This window comes from Crinia signifera, chromosome 5 (genome assembly GCF_055691185.1).
Source record: "Crinia signifera chromosome 5, ASM5569118v1, whole genome shotgun sequence".
Classification (NCBI taxonomy): Eukaryota; Metazoa; Chordata; class Amphibia; order Anura; family Myobatrachidae; genus Crinia; species Crinia signifera.
The window spans coordinates 114,019,450-114,042,961 of record NC_139221.1 but is presented as its reverse complement, the minus strand read 5'-3'; the positions used below and the strand labels follow the sequence as shown (position 1 = coordinate 114,042,961).

At 39.8% G+C, this 23,512-nt stretch overlaps 1 protein-coding gene across 2 annotated transcripts in view; it reads left to right on the top strand.

Annotated features, from left to right (window-relative positions):
- The window catches only part of CAP2 (cyclase associated actin cytoskeleton regulatory protein 2), a 119,991-nt gene that overhangs the window by 8,986 nt on the left and 87,493 nt on the right, over positions 1–23,512 (top strand). Inside the window, exons 2-4 of one of the 2 annotated variants that reach the window (XM_083187874.1) lie at positions 7,793–7,837; positions 14,390–14,522; positions 16,493–16,593. In XM_083187874.1, coding sequence (XP_083044000.1) covers positions 14,399–14,522; positions 16,493–16,593 — 225 coding nt within the window. In that variant the 5' untranslated portion in view covers positions 7,793–7,837; positions 14,390–14,398. The remainder of the gene's footprint in view (positions 1–7,792; positions 7,838–14,389; positions 14,523–16,492; positions 16,594–23,512) is intronic. The other variant, XM_083187873.1, reaches the window with a different exon arrangement.

The following is a 23,512-nucleotide window of genomic DNA, read 5'->3' as shown; positions in this document are numbered from 1 at the left end:
TTTATTAACATAGCTATTAATAAAGTAAATTTGCAGACAGCTTTTGCAATCTTAAATCTAATTTCCAAATTGCCCAGGACTAGGGACTAGGTCTTTGGTCTTGTGCAACCTTCTAAAGCGTTAGCGAAAAGGTCATGGCAGGTACATTCAAGAACTAGCAACAAGTATTAACCAAATGTGTATTAACCAAATGGAAGAGTGATCTAGAAATGAGTGATCTAAGCGACTGATCTAGAAATGACCACTGAGAAATCCATTGAGTATGGTTGTTCTGACATTACAGTATCTGCAGATCTTCATGGCACTGTCTGATTAGAATACATTTTGACCTTTTTCTTTTTTGGGACACTTAGCTTGGATGAAACCTTTGGTCAGTCATTATATTTAGGAAATGAATGTTTAAAATATTTCAGACATATGCTATCCCTGGGATGATACGTGAAGGTGAAAATCCCATGATTTTTGCATGTGTCTGAAAGGGGTATGACTTATGCCGCCCATACACGCTGCGATTCCCGGCAGTGCGATGTGTGCTTTGAGGTGCGCGCTCCCGCGGCATCTCATCGCACAGTACAAAAAGTATGTGCTGCACATACTTTTTGTACTTGCTTTTCATCACATCGCATTGCAAGCACAAGGCATGCACAAGGCATGCAATGCGATGTGATGGATGCTATTTAAGCCCGGAACGCACGCAGGGATCGCAGCGTGTATGGGCAGCTTAAGACATGTTACGATAACGTTTTCGATTCGATTTCTATTAGATATGGAGTATTCGACTACTCCTTTTCAATTTCCACTATTTTCTATTAGATTTTTCATTCGATGTGCATTTGATTTGCTATTAGATCAACACTGGCTTCAAGCAGGTGATGGACATCGAATCGAATGCTGCAGTGAACACATTAGATCTGCACTATCTACTATTAGATTTCCAATATATAGCACATTGGGATCGAATCTGCATCGAATGTAGAAAAATCATTAGATGTCCATACCATTTTCTATAAGCAAAATTGAATAGAAATATTGGGCCTTATTCTGACAAAATCCTTCTTAGATGGACAAAACCATGTGCACTGCAGGTGGGGCAGATGTAAAATGTGCAGAGAGATCTAGATTTGGGTGAGTTATTTTGTTTCTGTGCAGGGTAAATACTGGCTGCTTTATTTTTACAGTGCAATATAGATCTCACTTTGAAGTAAACCCCCACCCAAATCTAATTCTCTCTGCACAAGTAACATCTGCCCCACCTGCAGTGCACATGGTTTTGTCCACCTAAGAAGGATTTTGTCAGAAAGAGTGAACTAGAATAAGGCCCATAGTTCTTATCTCACCGTGTGTATGCTCTATTAGTTCAAGAGATGAAACAATGCCATTTAATGTAGCTTTACACATAGCCAGTGGTTATGGGTCACAGGGTCATATATAAGGTCATATAAGGTCGACAGGCATTAGGTTGCCACTAATGGTCAACAGGCCATAGGTTGACACATTGAATAGGTCTACATGGCTAAGGTCGACACACGATAGGTCGCCATTCGTTGTTCATGATTTTTTGGTGACCATGTCGACATATGTTGATGTGGACACCGTATATGTACCGCGTCCTCTCGCATGGCTCGATTCACTCGCCATACTTCAGGCACGGTACCTCGCTATGCGTGACACACTATTATGTTCTCCCTCTATATCCACTTGGGTAGTACAAAATGAAAAGACATCTGCTTTGGAAACAAAATACGAAAAACTCATGTTGACCTTTCCCATGTCCACCTATTGCATGTGCCAACCTTTTGACTATGTCGACCTAAGGTATGTCGACCATTTCATGTATCAACCAATAGCAGTCGACCTATTTATTGTTGACCTCTCGACTGCATCCCCAACCAGTAAGATTAGGCTTCAGCGCCTTAAAGGAAACACAGAAAGAGATTATACAATTGCAAATACAATTGACTTCCCATTATAGGCAGCACAATGTTTGTTCTAGAGATTTTCTTCCCCATATTTAGCATAGCCTTACGTCATTCACCCCATCTATTTTCTCTGCACCATTTTAGGACATCTCTCTTTGCAACTATTTTTTTTTTTTATTCAATTTATGTCCCACTGGAAAGATGGGCTCTAGAACTGAACACTTTATTCTAGCTGAGGTGTCACCTGTAGCCTGGCATCTCACCCATCTCTTTCTGCTACTGATGCCTGTACTGTGCACTTTAAAATCTAACTGGCCACTCCTATTGCTTTGCTTGTGCAGCTTGTTACTCATTAGACATATTTTGTGTTGTTTATATTCTATTTACAAATTAAGATTTTTGGCATTATACTATACATGCCATATGCTTCCTAAAGATGTTTCTGTTGCAAATCAGTAGTTATAAGATTTATATGTAAGCTTGCATACCAAAAACATGTCACTGTATAGCCTATTACATCCATACATTAGTTGTTCCCTAAAGTTTGGTATTTCTTGATTTCTTCTAATGTGAAAGACCAAATCATAGTGTTCATTCTAGCACCCACCATCTTTAAAACCCATGCAGGTCGTCTTCCCTGCCTGGGGTGTCACTGTGTGCTGTAGTGCTTCTAGCATAGTGTGGTCTGTATATCAGCACTGATATGCTAACCAGACCTGTGCTAGAAACACCAGAGCAGACAGCGACACACCAGGCAGGGAACAGGAACTGCATGGGTTTACAAAGATGGCGGGTGCTAGAATGAACACTAAAATCATTCTATGCTGCATGCATGTGGCACATAGAGGTCTTCATGTTCGTCCATATTAGCACTTCATAGAAGCTATCCGACACTTGGGCCACATTTATTAACCAGTAGGTTGTCAAAGCTGCTGACCTTTGATAGCTTTGACTATAATATATATTTAACATGTCAGTATAAATGCTAGATCAGTTTTGCATAGTCTGTATATGTATTTCTGATGATGAATGGCGACTGTGACAACCTGCTGGTTAATAAATCTTCCCATTGGTTCCAACTTTACATGAAGAAACGACTGGAGAAATTATAACTTTGCTTGTCAAGATTGAAAAAAAAAGTTTACAAAAGCTATAAGTGGTGCTTAATAGGAGTAAAGTAACACTGTTGTTAATTGACTTATCAATGCTTTACAAACTAATACCAACTGTGGCGGAACTAACGACTGTTCTGTCCATTGGAAAACATACAAAAATCTATGGTATGTTCTTGAGAATATGAACAAAAGATCTAGAATATTATTTATATATACTTGTGTGGGTGATCAAGCTCGGTCTCTCAGACAATAATCCCTAATCTTACGCAGTGTGGTACCTATCATTCTGAATTAGTCATTTCTTTTATGTTGTTTGAGAAAATTTAGATTTTCCTGATTATAATGCTTCTTAAAATGTCCTATGTTCCATGCTACACACAGGATAATGAGTTTAGCTGTAAGTAGCATATAATTATGTGGAACGCACAGCACTTCAGAAAAGGTGATTACATCTAATGTTTTATGGGAATGAATGCTAAATGTACTGTGGTTTAGTGCAGCTCTCCCAGGAAAAAATGCCAAGATTGACACAGAAATTATTATAGCACTTACAATGTGACACAAATTCATGTACAACAGCAGAAATGACAGCATGGAGACATAAGGATGTAGAAGCGGGATCCTAGAATACTGGATCTAGCTTCCTTTCATTAAGCTAGCACATTTCTGAGGCTGTGGGGAACAGGCTTTATGGGTTGGCAGTGATTTATAAGGAATGTATGCACTATTCTCTGTCTATAATAATAATAATAAAAAAAGAGATTAAAAATAGATTGATTTGCAATATGCAGCTAGTTATTTTTTCTACCTGTGTCCGTTTATCTTGCCAACAATGATAGACATACCTGAGGATTTATTATTGTGTTTTATTACTGGTTAAGATGTTAATGAGTGTTCCTTGAATGTTTGCTTGTGTGCAGATGTCCTCGAACCCAGACACCTTTATAACGTCTGTTAATTCTATGATCAGTATTTATCATAGTAAATATTAACAGCTGTTTAGAGAACAGAATAGTGATAATTGTGACAATAACATTACTGTATCTATATACAGTTGTGCTGATAAGTTTACATACCCTAGCAGAATTTGTGATTTTCTGGCCATTTGTCAGAGAATATGAATAACTCACAAACTACACAAGTTGACACAAATGGGTTTGAATGGCTACTAAAGGTATCCATCCTCACCTGTGATCTGTTTGCTCCTAATCTGTGTGTATATAAAAGGTCAGTGAGTTTCTGGTCTCCTGAAAGACCCTTGCATATTTCATCCAGCGCTGCACTGACGTGTCTTGATTCTGTCATGGGAAAAGCAAAAGAATTGTCAAAGGATATGCGGGAAAAGGTAATTGAACTGTATAAAACAGGAAAGGGATATAAAAGATATCCAAGCAATTGAGAATGCCAATCAGCAGTGTTCAAACTCTAATTGAGAAGTGGAAAATGAAGGATTCTGTGGAAACCAAATCACATTCAGGTAGACCAACAAAAATTGTTGGAAAATTGGGAAAATTGTTTGGGATGCAAAAGAAAAATCCACAAATAACTTCAGCTGAAATACAAAAGTGGTGTGGTTGTTTAAAGATGCACAATAAGGAGGCATTTGAAGAAAAATGGTCTGCATGCTCGAGCCGCCAGAAGAAAGCCATTACTACACAAATGCCACAAAGTATCCCGCTTACAATACTCCAAACAGCACAGAGACAAGCCCCAAAACTTCTGGAACAAAGGGCATATTCTAGTTCACTCTTTCTGACAAAATCCTTCTTAGATGGACAAAACCATGTGCACTGCAGGGGGGCACATGTAAAATGTGCAGAGAATTAGATTTGGGTGAGTTAGTTTGTTTCTGTGCAGGGAAAATACTGGCTGCTTTATTTTTACACTGCAATATAGATCTCACTTTGAAGTAAACCCCCACCCAAATCTAATTCTCTCTGCACAAGTATCTTCTGCCACACCTGCAGTGCATATGGTTTTGTCCATCTAAGAAGGATTTTGTCAGAAAGAGTGAACTAGAATAAGGCCCAAAGTCAGGAATAGCTGGAATAGCCTCCCATCAGAGGTGTTAGAGGCTAAGACAGTAGAACAATTTAAACATGCTTGGGATAGGAATATAAATATCCTTACAAATAAATAAGGATCAAAAAGGGTTAAGATTACCTGAAGGATAAAAAAGGGGCAAACTAGATGGGCCAAATGGTTCTTATCTGCCGTCAAATTGTATGTTTCTACAGTATGTTTCATTTGGAGTGATGAGACCAAAATTGAACTTTTACAAAATTGAACATTACATTTGGAGAGGAGTCAACAAGGCCTATGATGAAAGGTACACCATTCCTACTTGGAAACATGGAGGTGAATCGCTGAAGTTTTGGGGATGTGTGAGCTACAAAGGCACTGGAAACTTGGTAAAAATTTATGGCAAGATGAATGCAGCATGTTATCAGAAAATACTGGAGGCCTTCTAAGTCTCAGTCTCCAGACCTCAATTTCATTGAACCACTCTGGGGAGATCTCAAACGTGCAGTTCTTGCTAGACAGCCCAAGAATTTACAGGAACTGGAGGCTTTTTGCCATGAAGAATGGGCGGCTTTACCATCTAGATAACATAAAGAGCCTCATCCACAACTACCACAAAATACTTCAAGCTGTCATTGATGTTAAAGGGGGTCATACACGGTATTAAGAACTGGGGTATGTAAACTTTTGATCTGGGTCATTTGGGTAGTTTCTGTTGTCATGATTTAAAAAGAGTAAACACAGTTGTTTAACAATAAATGGCTTCACCCAACCACTAATCATGAGTGAAAGAAAAGTTTGTGAGTTATCATTCATCTTCTCTGACAAATGGACAGAAAATCACAAATTCTGCTAGGGTATGTAAACTTACGAGCACAACTGTATATATGTCTAGTGCCCGGGAGTCTCCGAAACAATGCCATCTGCTGGCAGAGAGTAAAACTACATCTCTTTCTCACACATGCACAAACACAGAAGGTAACAGACTAGCTTTCAAAGCTTTTGTTTTGAGAGACCTTACTAGTTGCATCTATGTATGCACTTGTGTAAATTAAGCATCTGCTAGGTTAGGACTGCTCAGCCCAAACCGTTTTTGTGGTTCCCAGTTTAACTGAAAATGCCATAGAATTAGGCTGTGTACACATAGAGTTAAATAAACTGCAAAACCTAGCCCATTTATTTATCCCAGCCATATCATGTGCTAGCATAGGTGGAAGTTGCCTACGGGGCATATGGGAAACTCCCAATGGGTTCACCCCCTCCTCTAGGGATTAGGTTCTCTACTGTGCACTAATTATGCATTAAACTGTACATACATTATACTGCACTGAGCTATGGTGTTTTTCTACAGTGCATTGCCAAGCCCATGCAGTCTAATGGTTGGCCAAGCCTCTGTGAAGACTGGTCACTCCCCTAAGCATAGACCTCTATCCCTCAGGGCCGTAACTAAGTGTGGGCGAGTGGTGGCTCTGTGGGCGGTTGGGTAAATACCGTCATCCACCCCATTGCTCGTGGAACAGCAGCCTACAGAAGCCCGGACTCCTGAGATCACTGCATTTTCTAGACCCTCCCCCCTGTGTGTGGCATCTCATGCAAAGGAGGAGGGGCCAGTGCAGGGCATCCGGAGCACTCGTTACAGCGCTTTTACCACTGCATCCCCCGGTGGGCCTTCTTACACTGCCTGCAAATCACTTTTAACAAAGCCTGCTGCAAATTAAATGGGCCTTTTAGTAATAAAAGTAGTCATGATGTTGGTTGGTATATCCTTGAAATAGTTTTTTGTTTGTTTGTTTTAAATAAATTGTGTTCCATGCTTTTAATAATTGTAGATGACAAGATTTGATTTTGCCTGGTGCAGTGCTCTTTATTGAAATTAATCTGTACTCACACTGGCCATGATGTGACTTTTATGGAAAATAAAGGACAATAGGAAAATAAAGGACAGAAACCTTTCTGCCTACTACTAGTGTCACTTATTACAGGCGGAATGTACTTGTTTCTTCTATCCCTGCATTACTATTTTAGTTTTCATTTGATGTGTTCTGTTTTTTCTCTCTTTGCATCAGTCACTTTAATGTATTCTTATTTTAGTTACTCCCTTCTACTTTTCCCAGTGCACCACTTCCCAGCTAGACGTTCCAACTGTGAACTGTGAATATGTCACAATGGGCCTTATTTTGGTTCATTCTTTCTGACAAAATCCTTCTTAGATGGGCAAAACCATGTGCACTGCGGGTGGGGCAGGTGTTACTTGTGCAGAGAGAATTAGATTTGGGTGGGGTTTTACTTCAAAGTGAGATCTATATTTCAGTGTAAAAATAAAGCAGTCAGTATTTTCCCTGCACAGAAACAAAATTACTCCCCCAAATCTAATTCTCTCTGCACATGTTACATCTGCCCCCCTGCAGTGCACATGGTTTTGTCCATCTAAGAAGGATTTTGTCAGAAAGAATGAACCAAAATAAGGCCCAATGTAAGAACAATTTAGCATAGTGCAGGTTTTTTATAATGACTGGAATAAATGCTAGGTGATCAAACAATATACTCCCACAAAGTTATTTATTTGTGAGATTCTTTGTTCTCAGATAGTGACACTTTGCCTTATGTAGCAGGTGAATGGGTAGAAGTCACAGTACTAATGAAAGGTACTGTAGCTCTCTATGGTGGCTGGGTGGTATTTTTCATAATCGTTATTACATAGTTTATTTATACCATTTTTAAACATTCTTTTATTAGGTATATGTGAATAAAGAACAGGAAGTAACTGCATTTCAAAGACAGGCAAGTACAAATAAAATAAAACATTAAACAAGGAGAGGAGATAATGGTACATATACATAATTACTAGGTGAAGTCATATATATTGCTAAGAGAACAAAATGAAATAAAGGTGTAAATATAAACACGCGCACACAGTGATTTATCGCCCACAGCACATACAAATCACTGGCATTATCGTCACTCAGCGACCATATTGCCAGCGATATGTGCTTAATGTCGTCCCGTGTGTACACAGCTTTAGAAATGCTTGTGGTGATTGTAGCATACAGTATATTTCCTACATATGCAGCAAGCTCTCCAGTTCTCCTAGTTTTGTAATTGTCTCACAAGCACCGCCCTCATTTCTCATGTGCCCTTCTTTCTTTTACTTAAACCATCTCCATACTTTCTTCGATGGCATCTACTCCCTCTGTTTTACGCCACAATAATACTTCTTTTAGTAACATCTGCTGACGCAGAAATGTTTATATAGCCTGTATTTGTAGTATACCGTCTGAACTGTAAGTCACTTTTTCCTTGCTTTGCTTACTTGTTTATGAACTCTATAAATGTGCACTGCAGATTCTTTGTGGCGCTATATGAATAAGTGATAATAATAAGTCACACTCCAGTATTATTAGTTTTGTATTTATGTTCCTTACAGTGGGGATTAGGCACTCCAGTTTTTTTGCTTACTCCCCCATGTATTTATTAGGCACTCCAATTCTCCTAGTTTTGTACTTTTCTCCCTACAAATGTATTCATTATTTGTTACCGGTTATTTATATAGCGCACACATATTCCGCAGCGCTTTCATGTAATATTTGAACATTCACTACAGTCCCTGACCCAGTGGAGCTTACAATCTATATTCCCTACCACATGTTCATGCACCCACATTCATTCTAGGGTTCATTTTGTTGGGAGTCAATTAATCTATTAGTATATTTTTGGATTGTGGGAGGAAACCGGAGTACCCGGAGGAAACCCACGCGCACACACAGGTATAATATATAAACCCCACACAGTTAGGGCTCATGACTTCAGTGCTAAGAGGCAATTATGTTAAATCATTACAATGACTGTGCCTGTTAGGCACTACAGTTCTCCAAGTTTGTACTTTTCTCCATATTTATGGATTAGTCATTTTAGTTTTCCTAGTTTTGTACTTACCTCCCCCACGTATGTATTAGGCATGCCAGTTCTCATAGTTTCATACTCATCTTCTTACATATGGATTTGGCACTCCAGTTCTCCCAGTTTTGTACTTATCTCCCTACATATTGATTAGGCCAGTGGTTCCCAAACTGTGTGCCTAGGCACCCTGGTGTGCCTCAGGACACTTGCAGGGGTGCCTTGGGATGGTGGACCAAGATCAATTTAATATTATTTATGGTCAATGTACCTGGCAAAACCAGTGCTTGTGGCTGCCAATAATAATATATGTGGACAAACAGAAGCAAATCCTGTCCCTCACCAGATAACTGTGACATATAAACACAATGCACTTCATTTTATATTTTTTTTTTTTGAATTTCTCGAAAAGAAGCATTTGGCCTAGGGGTGCCTTGAAAATATTTTGATGCTCTAGGGTGCCATGATTCAAAAAAGTTTGGGAACCACTGGATTAGGCACTCCAGTTCTCTTAGTTTTGTATTTTTCTCCCTATTTATGGATTAGTCACTCCAGTTTTCCTAGTTTTGTACTTGTCTCCCTATTTATGGATTAGACACTAGTTTAAATAATTTAAATAGATTAATGGGATTGAGAAAAGTGTCATTCCATGTTTTATACGTGTGTGCTCCACTTTTTAAACCAGGCCTCATCCTATACAACTAGTGAGTTCTGCTTTGTACTTTGATGGCATCACACATTTTTAATTAATCTAAGACATACATAAACTGATAAATATATTATACTATACTCTGAATACTATACATATCACTAGTTCTACAGAAACAGTCCTGTATACCCATATAGTAGGTATCCCATTTACGTCATTCTTTCAGCATGTGAAAACAAAGTTCCATTCATTAACAGGCTATGGTATTTTGCATGGGTCCCAGTACCCTGGGATGGTTCTGGGGTATCCCTGGCCTGGGATACTAGGGAAACAAAGTAATAACAGTATCCATGTCAATTGTCTTGTCTTTAATAGTGCCCCCTTATTAATTTCTATGAATAACAGTGCCTGTTTTTGTTATATCCGATATTGGCGACATATTTATTTTGATAATGTACCCTAAGACTATCAGTATCTCTTGTATGTGTTGATATCTATGTAACCCCACATATGTTATGCATGCTGAATATTTCATATAAATAATATCTACGGTTTCTGTTTATTGCTTCATTTTTGCAGTTGATACATTATGTACATATCAATGATGCACAAATACAATCAATATCTATCAAATGGAAACAGGATATTGTGGGTTCTTCCAAAATGATTTAATTGCGTAGTTCATGAGGAGGATGTTAGTATTTGCCAGGATTTATCAGGATGTCACTTGTATCAACAGAGAGAACATGAAATCAAATGTGACTCGGGAAGTAACTGATAAATTCTTACAACTTTTCTGCTGTAATAGCACAGAAAGAGTTTCTGCTTAACAGAATATTGTAGAACAAATTAGTTTATAAAATAAAAAAACTTAATTTATATTCAGGAATTTTCTACATGAGCATTTTAAAAGCTAGATCATGTCCCATGTAAATATTATCTTAAATGAAAATCTATATAGTATATAGAAAAATTTAATATTCAAAATCTTTATATTCTTTATGCCACTGCAACATATTTCCAGAATTAAATGTGTGCTACAATATAGAAACTGTGTAATAATAGAAAAGATAGAGTACTCCAACATTTTTAAACATGTGGTGCATTGATTCCTAAAGTGACATTCTACAGATCGACAGGTATTCTGGAAAACGTGAACTGTTCCTAGCGTTGGAGGACAAGAGTTATACTTCATTTATAGGGCAGTATTCAATGAGAAAAATTCTCCGTGCATGGCGAGAGATTTTTTCTCTCGCCATGCACTCGCCCTGTTCCGGAGGGCTCGCTGCCACTCCTGCTCCCACTATTCAATGTGGTTAAGACTCGCCGCCACTCGCGGCGAGTCTTAACCCCTGCAGCGGACGAGCGGACGAGCGTCCGCGGCAGGGAACTGGCAGGGAGCCGGGGGGCGATGGCAGCCAGGGAGATTAAAGTCTCCCTGGCTGCCCCAGAACATATGTGAAGGGGAGGAGGGCTCCCCGGGACCCAGGCAGCACAAGCTGCCCCCCCCCCCCCTATAGCCAGCGGGGGACCCAGTATTCACTGCACCCGATCGTGCATATGTAATGATCGGTTGCAGTGAATATATGAATATCTAATGAGCGGCTCGAGAGCTCCGGCTGGCTGCTCTGTGTAAAAAAAAAAAAAAAATTACATTTTTTTTTATTAAATATATATTAATGTGCTATAAGCACATGAATAAAAATAGCATGCCCCTTCACAGAAAAAAAATCCAGATTTTTTGACACCAAAATTAAAAAAAAAAACCTTTTAGTTTAAAAGTTCACATTCCAGTTCTCCATGAAAAGATGGAGAATTGCTACACGGAGAGACACGGCGAAAACCACTTAAAAAGACAGCGAAAATATCACATTGAATAGGGTGGTTCACATTTGGAGAGCAAAATGCTCCTTCCAATGCGAAAATAACACAAACTCGCCATAAAACACGGCAAATTTTTCTCATTAAATATTGCCCATAGAATAAAAAAAAATATTTTTGGGGGGGGGATATTAAGTGTAATACTATATCTACTATAAACCGTTACATGAGATGTGTGCATCCCTTCAAATCATTCATTATCTATATATTAATATTTTAAGGGTGCCTCATGTCTATAATGTCATTGCCTGAGCAGGATATATCATATACCAGATTAAAGCTCTTGGTCCATAGTGCAAAATTAAATTGTAGCAAAAGCCATCACCATTTTAAAAAGGTCAACTTTGCCTGTGTACGTGCTGGGTGACCTGAAACATTTGACCTGTCGGGTGGTCTGAAAACTGTGACAGTTATGTGCAGCCACCCACTAAGCAGGGATACTACGGGGAATCTACTGCTAAGGGTGTGGAAAGGGGTCAAATATTCCACCCAACAAACCTTTTCCTATTTTAAACCACATCTGCTAGTTAATTATTAATACTCCTACATCAGGGGTGTCATACTCAAATTCATCGGGGGCCGCATCAGCAGTTTGGTCACCCTCAAAGGGCCGCTGTATAATAATAATGCAATGACACCACAGGCTGCTCCCGCTGTATAATAATAATGCAATGACAGCACAGGCTGCTCCCGCTGTATAATATAACAATAGTAATGCCATGACACAAATTATTATACAGGGGGAGCAGCCTGTGGTGTCATTGCATTATTATTATACAGAGGGAGCAGCCTGTGGTGTCATGGTATTAATTTTATATTATACAGGTGGGGGAGCAGCCTGTGGTGTCATGGCATTATTATTATACAGGGGGAGCAGTCTGTGGTGTCATGGCATAATGCCATGACACCACAGGCTGCTCCCCCTGTACAATAATAATGACACCACAGGCTGCTCCCCCTGTATAATATAAAAGTAATGCCATGACACCACCACCAGATATATTGTTTTTTTTTATGTAACTTACTGTATTTTATCCCTCAGGCTCCTTTACTGCTGCTGCGGCTCCAGTCATTTCAATTCCACTCTCTGCGCCGCGGCCTGTCCTGCTGCGGCCCCCCGACTCGGCCTGCCTTCCTTCCTCTCTGCAGACGCGTGGGTGGGAGGCGTCATCGTCATGACGTCCCCACCCAGCGTCTGCCACTGCCTCGATAAGAGGGAACAGGCTGCCAGGCCCTCCTCCACGTAGCCGTGGAGGCCGGCGGCCATGTTCCTGTGGCCGCAGACATCTTAAAATACCACAGGAACATGGCCGCCGGCAGTGCAAAAAAAACCTCTCAAAAAAGATCTAAAAAAAGAGAATAAAAGGTGAAGGCTGGCGGCGGCTGCGTGGGCCACATGACGAGGTCTGTCGGGCCGGATTTGGCCCGCGGGCCTTGTGTTTGACACCCGTGTCCTACTACATTTCATATCAACTTGAAGGGAAATCATTTTATAATATAGATAGAATTTAGGAATGTACTAATTGTGGTGGAAATATGCTGTTTTTTTTACAAAAGTATTATGTAAACATCAGTTGTAAAATGATCCACATTTCAATAGACATTTTCCATTATACAAAAAAATATGTGTTTCCTTATTCAGAAGATGCATGCCTATACACCCAATTTATAAGGACTATTGTATATAGATAATCAGGTCTATATTGTATATATTTGCTGTAGCATGTTCCCAAATGTCAGCAGATAATACTGCTACGTTGCGCTGATTCACTTATGTATTCATTATTTTTTAGATTACTCTTTATATGTTGTCTGAATCATTGGGCTTGTATACTATACTGCCGTATTGCACAGTTTCACAAATGCACAATGATTTTGATACTGTCCTTTATATATTACCAAGATCAGTAATCCACTAAAGGCTTTGTGATTGGGCTGACCGAGTCTTTGTAAAGTGATACTATTTACAAAGGAATTAACATGATTGGCACCAGGTGGATTGCTTGACTATTTTAATAGTTATAGTGATAGAATTTTCAAATATATTTTTAAATATTTTGTGGTGGCATGCAAAATATACAATTATTACGTTTATATAAATTTTTGGCAGTAAAATAGCTAATGCATATTACTTTTATTTAATAGATTAATTTATTTTAAAAAGTCCAAATAATAAATGGTTGTGGTATGTGTTTTCTTATATATATGTTTGGGTCATTGTTCTCTTGTGACGATGGGGCAGATGTATTATAGCGGTGCTTAGCGAGCTGCTATAGCACTTCCTGCTTCGCCTAATTAATAAGGCGAAACAGGAAGGACACTGACAAGATGTATTAACATCTTGTCAACCGAAGCAGGGGAGTGCAAACTCCCCCCTCCAGCGATGTCCCTATCCTGAAGAAAGCGCATCAGTTCACACTAATGCACTGTCTTTTCCTACCTGGCCAGATCACTGGGCATGAGTGAGATCTTGAGTGCAGCCTGAAGCCAGCAGCAGAGCTAGCATTGTCCCTGCAGTGGGAATAGGCCAGTGCCTGGGCTGGCGAAGTGGGACGATTTACCGCTTGGCGGCTGTTAATACATCACTCTGGCCACTAATTGCTTGGAGGATTGAAGGAGACAGCCTCGTCGAGCGTTACTTGGCAGGCTGCCCCTATCGCACGTTAGGTGCGCTGGTCATACATTTGAAAAAACGTAAACCCCCCCCCCCCCATTTAACCAGGGTTAAGTGCAACATATGCAATATGCGCTGGTTAATACATCTGCCCCAAAATGTTATATCAATGTCTGATAAATCTTATTGAGTGATGTACATTCCTGTTTTGATGTGACAGAAATCTAAATGTGGTTTTTATAAACATTAATCTCAGTTTTATATAATGTATATTTATGTATATATTTTAATTCAGGTGCTCAAGATGGCAGAGGTGCATGGATTAATGGATAGATTAGAAAAAGCTGTTATTCAACTTGAGACCATCCTATCAACATCTTGCTTTTCTAAGTCAACTGCGAATGATGTCGTCAATGGGATTGATGGAGGTAAAATATAATTGATTTACATTAAATGACACTGTTAGCTTGAAGAATTCAGGTTATGAACCTGTGTACAGTACATGTTAGGATTAACCCCTGTTCTATAGGAATAGAACAGGGAACTATAGCAGATGAGGTACCTGGAGCAGTTGCTGGATGATAAGGATAAATTAATGACATAATCTAAACTGAATATGGGACATAGGATCAACAAGAGAAACTGACAATAACCATGGGCATAGAGGTGAGGATGGCCACAATCCCTACCCTGACTCTGTTAATCTTTCCAGAGAGAAACGGCACCTGCAGAGCTAAGGCTTCACCAATAATAGCTACGTTTGAAGGGGCAAATTAAGTCCACCCCAACTCCGGTGCCACCTAGACTTGGTCAGAAGACAAGGTGCTCGCCATCTTCGGAGTGGACAAGAGTATTACTAATTGAAACCCGAAAGAAGGGAAACAAAACCAAAATGTGGCACAACTGTCCTCCACGAAAGGGATCCTCCAGCAGTCCAACAAACTATTACCAAGGGGTGACCCCCAAGTAGGGCAGTTCAGGAAGGTAGTTAGATGGGAAATGGGGATACCATTTCCCATCGAATGACCATAAATGCAACAATGCATGAAGGTGTTAATAATACACATTACTCATCACAGCACAATCCCCATTTACAACAATGCAGCACTTTCACTAATGATAAAAGTGAACACCCATGTGGTGCAAGATGATAAATACATATACAATGGAGCCATATAACTCCACTAAGATGAATGTAAGAGATGGCATAAACACCAGATGGAATAGGCACTTAGCTGTAACCAGACAGGATCGAGGAGTACCGCTGGATGACACAGGGAGCGGGCGCCGGCAGCTTTTCACCAACCGCTGACAGGCTGCGACAGGACAGGGAAAACAGACTTAGGACAGACTGCACTAGGACAGGAGCCTGACTGCAGACACACAGTTAGAAACAGGCTGGGGCCGGAACTCAAAGGACTTAACAGTGACAAGCACATGCTCCCTTCACTGAGGACCAAAAAGGAATAGGAAATATCACCAGCAGGGAGCAGCTGGTCAGAAACCCTAATAAATGGTCACAGCTAATTAGGGATTCAATGCAGGTGTGCCTGCCACAGAAATCCCAGTCTAAGTTGCATAGCAACAGCTAACTAACAAAACTAGCAGCAGCACACCTGACAGTACCCATAAGGAAGAGGATGTGGCATGAAGAAATAGGAATCTTTGACTTGGGTCATGAAGGACCCAGTGAACTGTTAGGGACCCAAGCTTATGGCCAGCCACAGAAGAGAGTGTGGTCAGCAACAACAGAAGGTCTTGGTCGAATATTAGAGAGGGCATAATCAGTTTGCAAAGAATAGGGCTATTTTGTGGAGAACAGGACAATGTTGTGTCAGGAACACCACTTTGAACCCTAATAGCAAAATTGTGGCAGGGCATGCTGGGACTTTCACATCAGCTGCATAGCTATAGATTGGACAGGCCTGCTCTAGTATGGTAACAATGCATAGTTTGTGTGTACAGTATAGAACATGACTGCTATAAGAGAGGTCTTTGACACTGCAAATAGGAAAGGGAAAGACAGAAGAGCTGAAGGGGGGGGGGGGGAGAGGATAGTCTAATATTAACCGGTTCTGGTGATGATGCTTCTAAGGGAAAAAATAGTATTGTATTTTTACATTATTTATTGCAGTGTAACCTGTGTGTGCTGTAGTATAGGCACAAGCTGATTTGCCTATGGTGCACTTGGGTTGGGTGAGGTAGGGGGAGCAGGGTCTGAGGTGGTGCCGGCAGTATAAAAATATGTGGACAGACTTAAAGTTGTGTAAGTGTTTTGGGTGCTACATGCAAAAGAAGTCAGCAGTTTCAGTCCATGCAAATACAATAATTGCACTTATACTGCAAATTTGCACCCTTTGTATATGTATATTTTATCTAGCTAATGTGTGCTCTTTAGGTGTTGTGCCATTCGTGGAAGCTTTTGATGCCCTCCTGGCTGGAGTCTTGGAAAAGTATCTGACAAACAGCAAGATCATTGGTGGGGACGTGGAAACACATGTAAGTTCTTTCATTTTTTTCAAACCATCTTTAGATGTTACTATAGCCTAGCATTGTGAAGCAGTTCCTAAGGTACAATACGTTGCTTGTGCTTTATGCTTCATTTTTCTTTTTAAAGTAATGCCAATTAACTATCATCTGTTGTTCATAGTTACTTTTAATAAACATTTGTTATCACAACTCATTTATATGAAAATATAAAAATGTTATATCAATTTAATCTAAATAGAGCTAAATTAGCTAGAATGATGACAGTTAGGGCCTGTGCAGAATTGTTATCGTCTATTCCCATCATCCTATATTGCATCCTATTTTTCATGGTGATATGTTTTCTAGATATGTAAAATACATAACCACACTTTGCATTATCTGAACATGTGGACCATACATTGACTGAAACCCTAATGGGCTCCTTTCCAGTAACGTGCATTGACTTGGTTCAGCACATGCTGTCTGACAGCTATGAATAAACTTGCATACAAGCCTGCATCATTTCCGTTTATTTTATGTTATTACTATTTGTACACTTTAAAATAAAAATAAAAGAACATAAAAAATATTTTTTTGGGGGGGAAACAGTATTTTTACTTCATTGCTAAATAAATTGCAAAAGTGCTGTAACTGATAAAATCAAATCAGATATTTTATTGGACTCTATTGACAAGTACATTTTATTTTGTGTATTAGGCATTTATAGATGGATGCTGACATTCTGGTATTTGGAATATCGGGATATGTCTACTATTGTATTAGTCCAAGTCTGTATGGCAATGCATATAGGACCTTATTCAGGTCCATACGCTCGCATGCAAATTCGTATGTGAGCGCAATGTTTTAGAGATGCCCATGCACATGTGTATGCGCCGGGTGTGTGCGTCCACGGTGAACAGATTGTTTGCCAGGTGCACGCACCCAACATTGTAGGCGGGGCGTGGTGCAGTGGGCAGTGGGACTTGCCCATGGGAACGCCCAGCGTTTCACGGGCGTTTCCATGAAAACGCTGGCCGTTCCCATGGAAATCGCCCGGTGACGTGGGTGCCAGGGGTGGGTAGCTGACATCACCGGATGTCAGCTGACCACCCACTTCCTTAGAATGTGCAGGCTGATCTAACGTTGCTCTGAGCAACCTAAGATGTGCGTGTGCCTTCAACATCATTCAATAGTCGGCGACCATCGAATGATGTGGGTGTTCTCCCGCAGGCTGTCAATGGATGTTTGTGTCAAACATCCATTCACAGCCAGTGCGTGGGAACACACACTGCGAGGGGGGACGGCCAGGCCACCATTCGCAAGGCAGGGTTTGGTGGACTCTCAAGGCTGCGAATTTGCAGCCTTGCGAATCAACCGGAATAACCCCCATAGTGTAAATTACACTGCCATTTATAACCTTATTTATGATTCAATGAATTAGGACATTCTATCAGGATGGTCTTTTATTATATGTATCACTGTTGTAAATAAAAATGCTTTAATTTACTGCTTAATGCACCAGAATATCAAGCTATAAAAAGTGATTCCATTTCATGTATAGGCTGATGCCCCATCTATGCCATCTCCAGTGAACGGAAAACATCAAATTGCTTTTCTAGGAGTAAAAAGTTTTGCTTTTATGGGAAGACCCCCTGTGTGAATGTACCTTTTATTCTATGAGTCTAATTTATCTATTCCTTACCAGCAAAAGGAATGTCATTTATGTGTATGTGGGCGCAGTACCAAGCACCAGATCCTCCCAACACAGCAATAATCTATGTAAAAGTACAGAGGTGTCTTTACTTACCTGTATGCAGCAGTAATGTGAGACTTGGATGCTGATGAGTGAGCCACGTCATGCATACACACAGCGTTGTGCTTAATCTATGACTTTATACCAACTCAACTGCCAAAAAATACAAATACTAAGCACCCAGTACACTATAAGGGTGTTTGGATGCAGCTGTGATGTGACACAGGTGCCAAACTGAGATATAAGGGTGACAATCCAAATGAGAATCTCTACCCATGGTGGAACTTCTAAGTCATGCCATGCATCTCTGACCAAAAAGGATTGGGAGAATTATCTGTATTTGTGTCTTGGATTTAGGGGCAGGTTTATTAAGCTCGGTGAAGTGATAAAGGGCCTTATTTTGGTTCATTCTTTCTGACAAAATCCTTCTTAGATGGGCAAAACCATGTGCACTGCAGGTGGGGCAGGTGTTACTTGTGCAGAGAGAATTAGATTTGGGTGGGGTTTTACTTCAAAGTGAGATCTATATTGCAGTGTAAAAATAAAGCAGTCAGTATTTTCCCTGCACAGAAACAAAATTACTTACCCAAATCTAATTCTCTCTGCACATGTTACATCTGCCCCCCCTGAAGTGCACATGGTTTTGTCCATCTAAGAAGGATTTTGTCAGAAAGAATGAACCAAAATAAGGCCCAAAGTGTCTGGTACTTTATCACCGGCTAATCAGTTCCTAACTGTGAAGTTACAGGTTTGGTTTGAAAAATGACAGGTAGGAGCTGATTGGCTGGTGATAATAACCAAACACTTTATTACTTCACCGAGCTTAATAAATCTACCTCTTAGTAGCTTAGTAGCTGTTTAGGTAATGATTTAAATGGGATTCGGAGTATGGGGCCATGTGCATTAGGTTGACAGTCAATAGGTCGACGACTATTGGTTGAAATGCATTATGTCGACATGGTAATGGTTGACACATGAAAAGGTCAAATAAGTTTTAATTCTTTGCACTTTTTCATATTTTATCATCCACATGAGCTACAATTGGGTACAGTAAAGTGGCATGTGAGGGTTTGCAGTACACCATTTGGGGGATCCATGTGCTCAAATATACAAATTGACACCCAAAAAGTGAAAAACTCACATCTATCTTTTCAAGTGTCGACCACTTCCATATTTACTTTGTATTTTTTTTGCCATGTCGACTAGGTCGACCTAATTACTGTCTATTCTATGACCCACACCACCTCCAAATGAAACGAACAGTTGTAGATATTTTCTTGGTTGTAACAAAGAATAACTTTTGCCTCCAATGTGACGGTACTGGTTGTACTCAGCTTGAAGGTCTATGAGCCTTGCCTTGTTTTTTTCAAATAAATAATTACGATTGGAAGAGAATTGCCAAGTTTTAAACACAGGCCCGTGGTTTTGTATACTTACATTTCACTGCAGAGCAAAAGCCATCGCCATCTGTTATTATAGAATAACAGCTCCAAATGCTTCTTCATCTGCTACTGTATAAATCGCTGTGTCACATATCAGATAAATGATGTGTGTTCTTCACTGAGAACAGTTACATTTCTAAGTACATTAACATGATGGATGAACGGTATGATATTTTTTTGCACAGAATTGACTACAAACATATGTACTGCTTACTGATGGACAGAATTAAACTGTCGGTTATGTACTTGATGTTCTAGTGCTCAACTTTCATTTGGCTCCATTGGCTGTGGAGGGGCCTTTCATGAAGCTGATGAGGATTGTTCAGAAATTTCAGCGATAGATAGCACAGGAAATGTTCCTCGGAGTGATACAAAACTTCATAACTCAACTACAAATGTGTTTAGCAATGAAGATCACCCTCTGGCTGATATAATGTTCAAAACCAACTGAAAATAAGCTGTATTCCAGATTTAGATTATGTAATAACATTTTGAATGGAATTTACAATGCCATTTTTGTTTATTTTTAACCTTGTATTAATGTAACTTGGAAGTGGTGTAGATACTGTACTTTCCTAATAATTCCACTTAAGTACCTTATTCAATTAAGGTTGAAATCTACTACAGTTAGGGCATAATTTGCAATATGTGCGTATATGTATGAGCCATACAGTGTCGGACCATCTACAGAAGGGGTTAAACCAGCCGCTGCAGATGCTTAGCTAACCATTAGTGTGCATGGTCTGTGCCCCTTGATAAATCTATATGGTAAATATGGTCAGTGAATGTATGATGATGTGCCAGATTATTAACAGGGATACACTATAGAGAACATGCCATAGTCCTGTGCAGTATAAGATAATTTATGTATAATGTATAATTCAAGCGCATAGTTTGAAACCTCATCCCTAGATGAGGAGGTTGGGCCCCATTATGGATGTTCCCCTGTGGTCTAGTCCAACCTGCAGCTATACAATTTATTGTGATTAAGGGGTTGTTCAATCCTCTGCTGCTATTTCCGACAGGGAAAATAGCGGCGGGCGCCTATTCAATGTGGTCTTTCCCGACCGCATTGAAAAGGCATCTCGGCAAAAAAAGCCAGACTTTAAAAGCAGTTGGGCTCGTTTTGCCGAGAACGGCCATGAATTGTCGAGCTCATGTCCGGATCGCGACATTGAATCCCACCTGCTCAGATGCATTCAAGCGGACTGAGAACGGGACCGAGTCACAACTGTCGGGCCGGCACGACAATAGTGACTCGGGATTGAATACACCCCTAAATGTCAACATCTAAAGTGGTGTTTTTTTTTGTTTTTTCCCTCCTTTTTTCCCTTTGGCCATAGTGATCTGCTAACAAACTTTTATGAAATCAAAGGTACAGATGTATTGTGTAGATCTCATCAACCTGTGGTATCTGGTACAGGTTGAGTATCCCTTATCCAAAATGCTCGGGACTAGAATCATTTTGGATAACAGATTATTCCGTACTTTGGATTATTTTTATATTTGAATGAGGTATCTTGAGGTATCTTGAATTCATGTTGTATAAGCACATCAACCACATGAAATACACACAAATATATTTATTTGTGCATGAAACAATGTAACATGTAAGTTTGTGTACAATCTCAGGTACTGAATTTGAATGCCAAGCAATTATTTTCTTGGGTGTGGTATATTACCCCGACAGTCGGGATTCCGACAGTCATTACTCAGACATCGGAATCCAGACTGCACAGCGTGGTGAGCGCAATGAAGCCCCTTGCTGGCTCGCTGCGCTCGCCACGCTGCGGGCACGGTGGCGAGCTACGCTCGCCACCTGTTTTATTCTCCCTCTATGGGGGTCATGGACCCCCACGAGGGAGCAGTCGGGATTCCGACGTCGGAGGAATGACTGTCGGAATCCCGACTGTCGGGGAGCCGTCCGGCACCCCATTTTCTTGCACATATTTAGTACAAGTTACATATCATTTCCCCAGTAGTGCTGTTACAGATGTCCTCAGTAGGTTTATACTAAAAAAAATAAATAAAAAAAAATAACAGTACATTTTGGAGACAATGGTTTTCAGAATAATTTGGATAAAGGATATTTGAATAAGGGATACTCAACCTGTGCTCATCAAATTTAGAAAGTTTAATGTCCCATACACATAGTTCAATTTGGTATAGTTTCACATTTTACTGTTCAATTTTGCTTATATAAGCAAAATCTAATGGACTTCCATCGGTTTTCAGCCACATTCGAGGACAATTTGTTCCCATGCGCAGCCCTGCGGCATTAAAATCGAATAGAAAAATAGATTGTGCAGGCAAGATCATATAGTCCAAATTGAATGTGTTTTACTTGCCGTTCGATCCGATTCCTATCAAATAATCGAATTGGGATTGAAACACAAGCAAAATCGTTTAGTTCCCCTCAAGTCTATGTAGGCCTGTTAATTTTGCAGTAGTATGTGTAGCAATAACATATCTTTATTAATGTAAAGACAAGAGAGAGAGGACTTCACTCTTTTCTGTTGTGATTGGATCAGATTTTCCCAGGGAGATTCAAAGTGGCTGCACAAATTCAAGACATATGAGAATACATTTTCTTCCTTGCAAGGTTGTTTCTCCCCAAAAATTCTTAAAAGGATGAGAATACAATGATTCTGCTCGACACTTAAATAGAAAAATGCAGATTAAAGCCTCAACAACTTTCCAGGCTATAAAGAAAAGAGAGGAACAAAGTCTCGGTACTTCAACAGCTTTCATAGAGAGTAATTTTATCATCATTTATAAAAGCTTAACAATAACCATGGTCTTTCCCTGAGATCAGTGTGAGGACAGAGGAAAGGTATAATGCATTTTCATTACTTTCAGACAATTTAAGATTTTCATTAACAGTTTCTGGTTGCAATTCCAAAGCTGCTTTAGTCCAAGCAATATAAAAAATGACTGGCGTAAATGGCAGCCATGCAGACAAGGATTAAATGACAGTCTGTGCTGGACCAGCTCCAATGGGAGTAGTTGCCATGCCAACCAACAATACTGACCCTGAACTGATGTAACTGTTACTGGAGGAGTTGGATGGAGATAGGATGCAATACAGACAATAGGTTACGCAATGTAATGTAATTTTACATATGTACAGTATCCCAGGACATCTTCCTTTTGCTCACTGAAAGTGGGACTCATTTTAACCTTATAAAAGGGGGGTGTTCCCACCCGGGAAAGCCTCTATTTCTAGAGATGTAGGGGTAAAGCTGGCCATACATCTACATATTGATTGTCAGATCTGGCTGTTTGGAAAGAAAACCTGGTAATATCTGAATGACAGGTTTTGATAGTTTTCCAGGATTTCAAAGCATATGGTAAACTGTCATTTGCTCTCATCCATTACCAGGTTTTTGTTCCAACCAGCCAGATCTGACAGTAAATAGATGTATGGCCAGCTTTAGTTTACTAAAATGGGAGTTCTGTTGAAGATGGGCTATTGCCCATAGCAACCAATCAGATTTTATATATATATATATATATATATATATATATATATATATATATATATATATATATATATATATATATCTTCTAGAACAGGCATTCCCAAGGCACACCAACAGTGCAGGTTTTAGTGATATCCATGCTTGAGCACAGGTGACTTAATTAGTACCTGAGTGATTCTGATTAATCCATCTGTGTTGAAGCCTGGATATCACTAAAACCTGCACTGTTGGTGTGCCTTGGGGACCGTGGTTGGGAATGCCTGTTCTAGAAG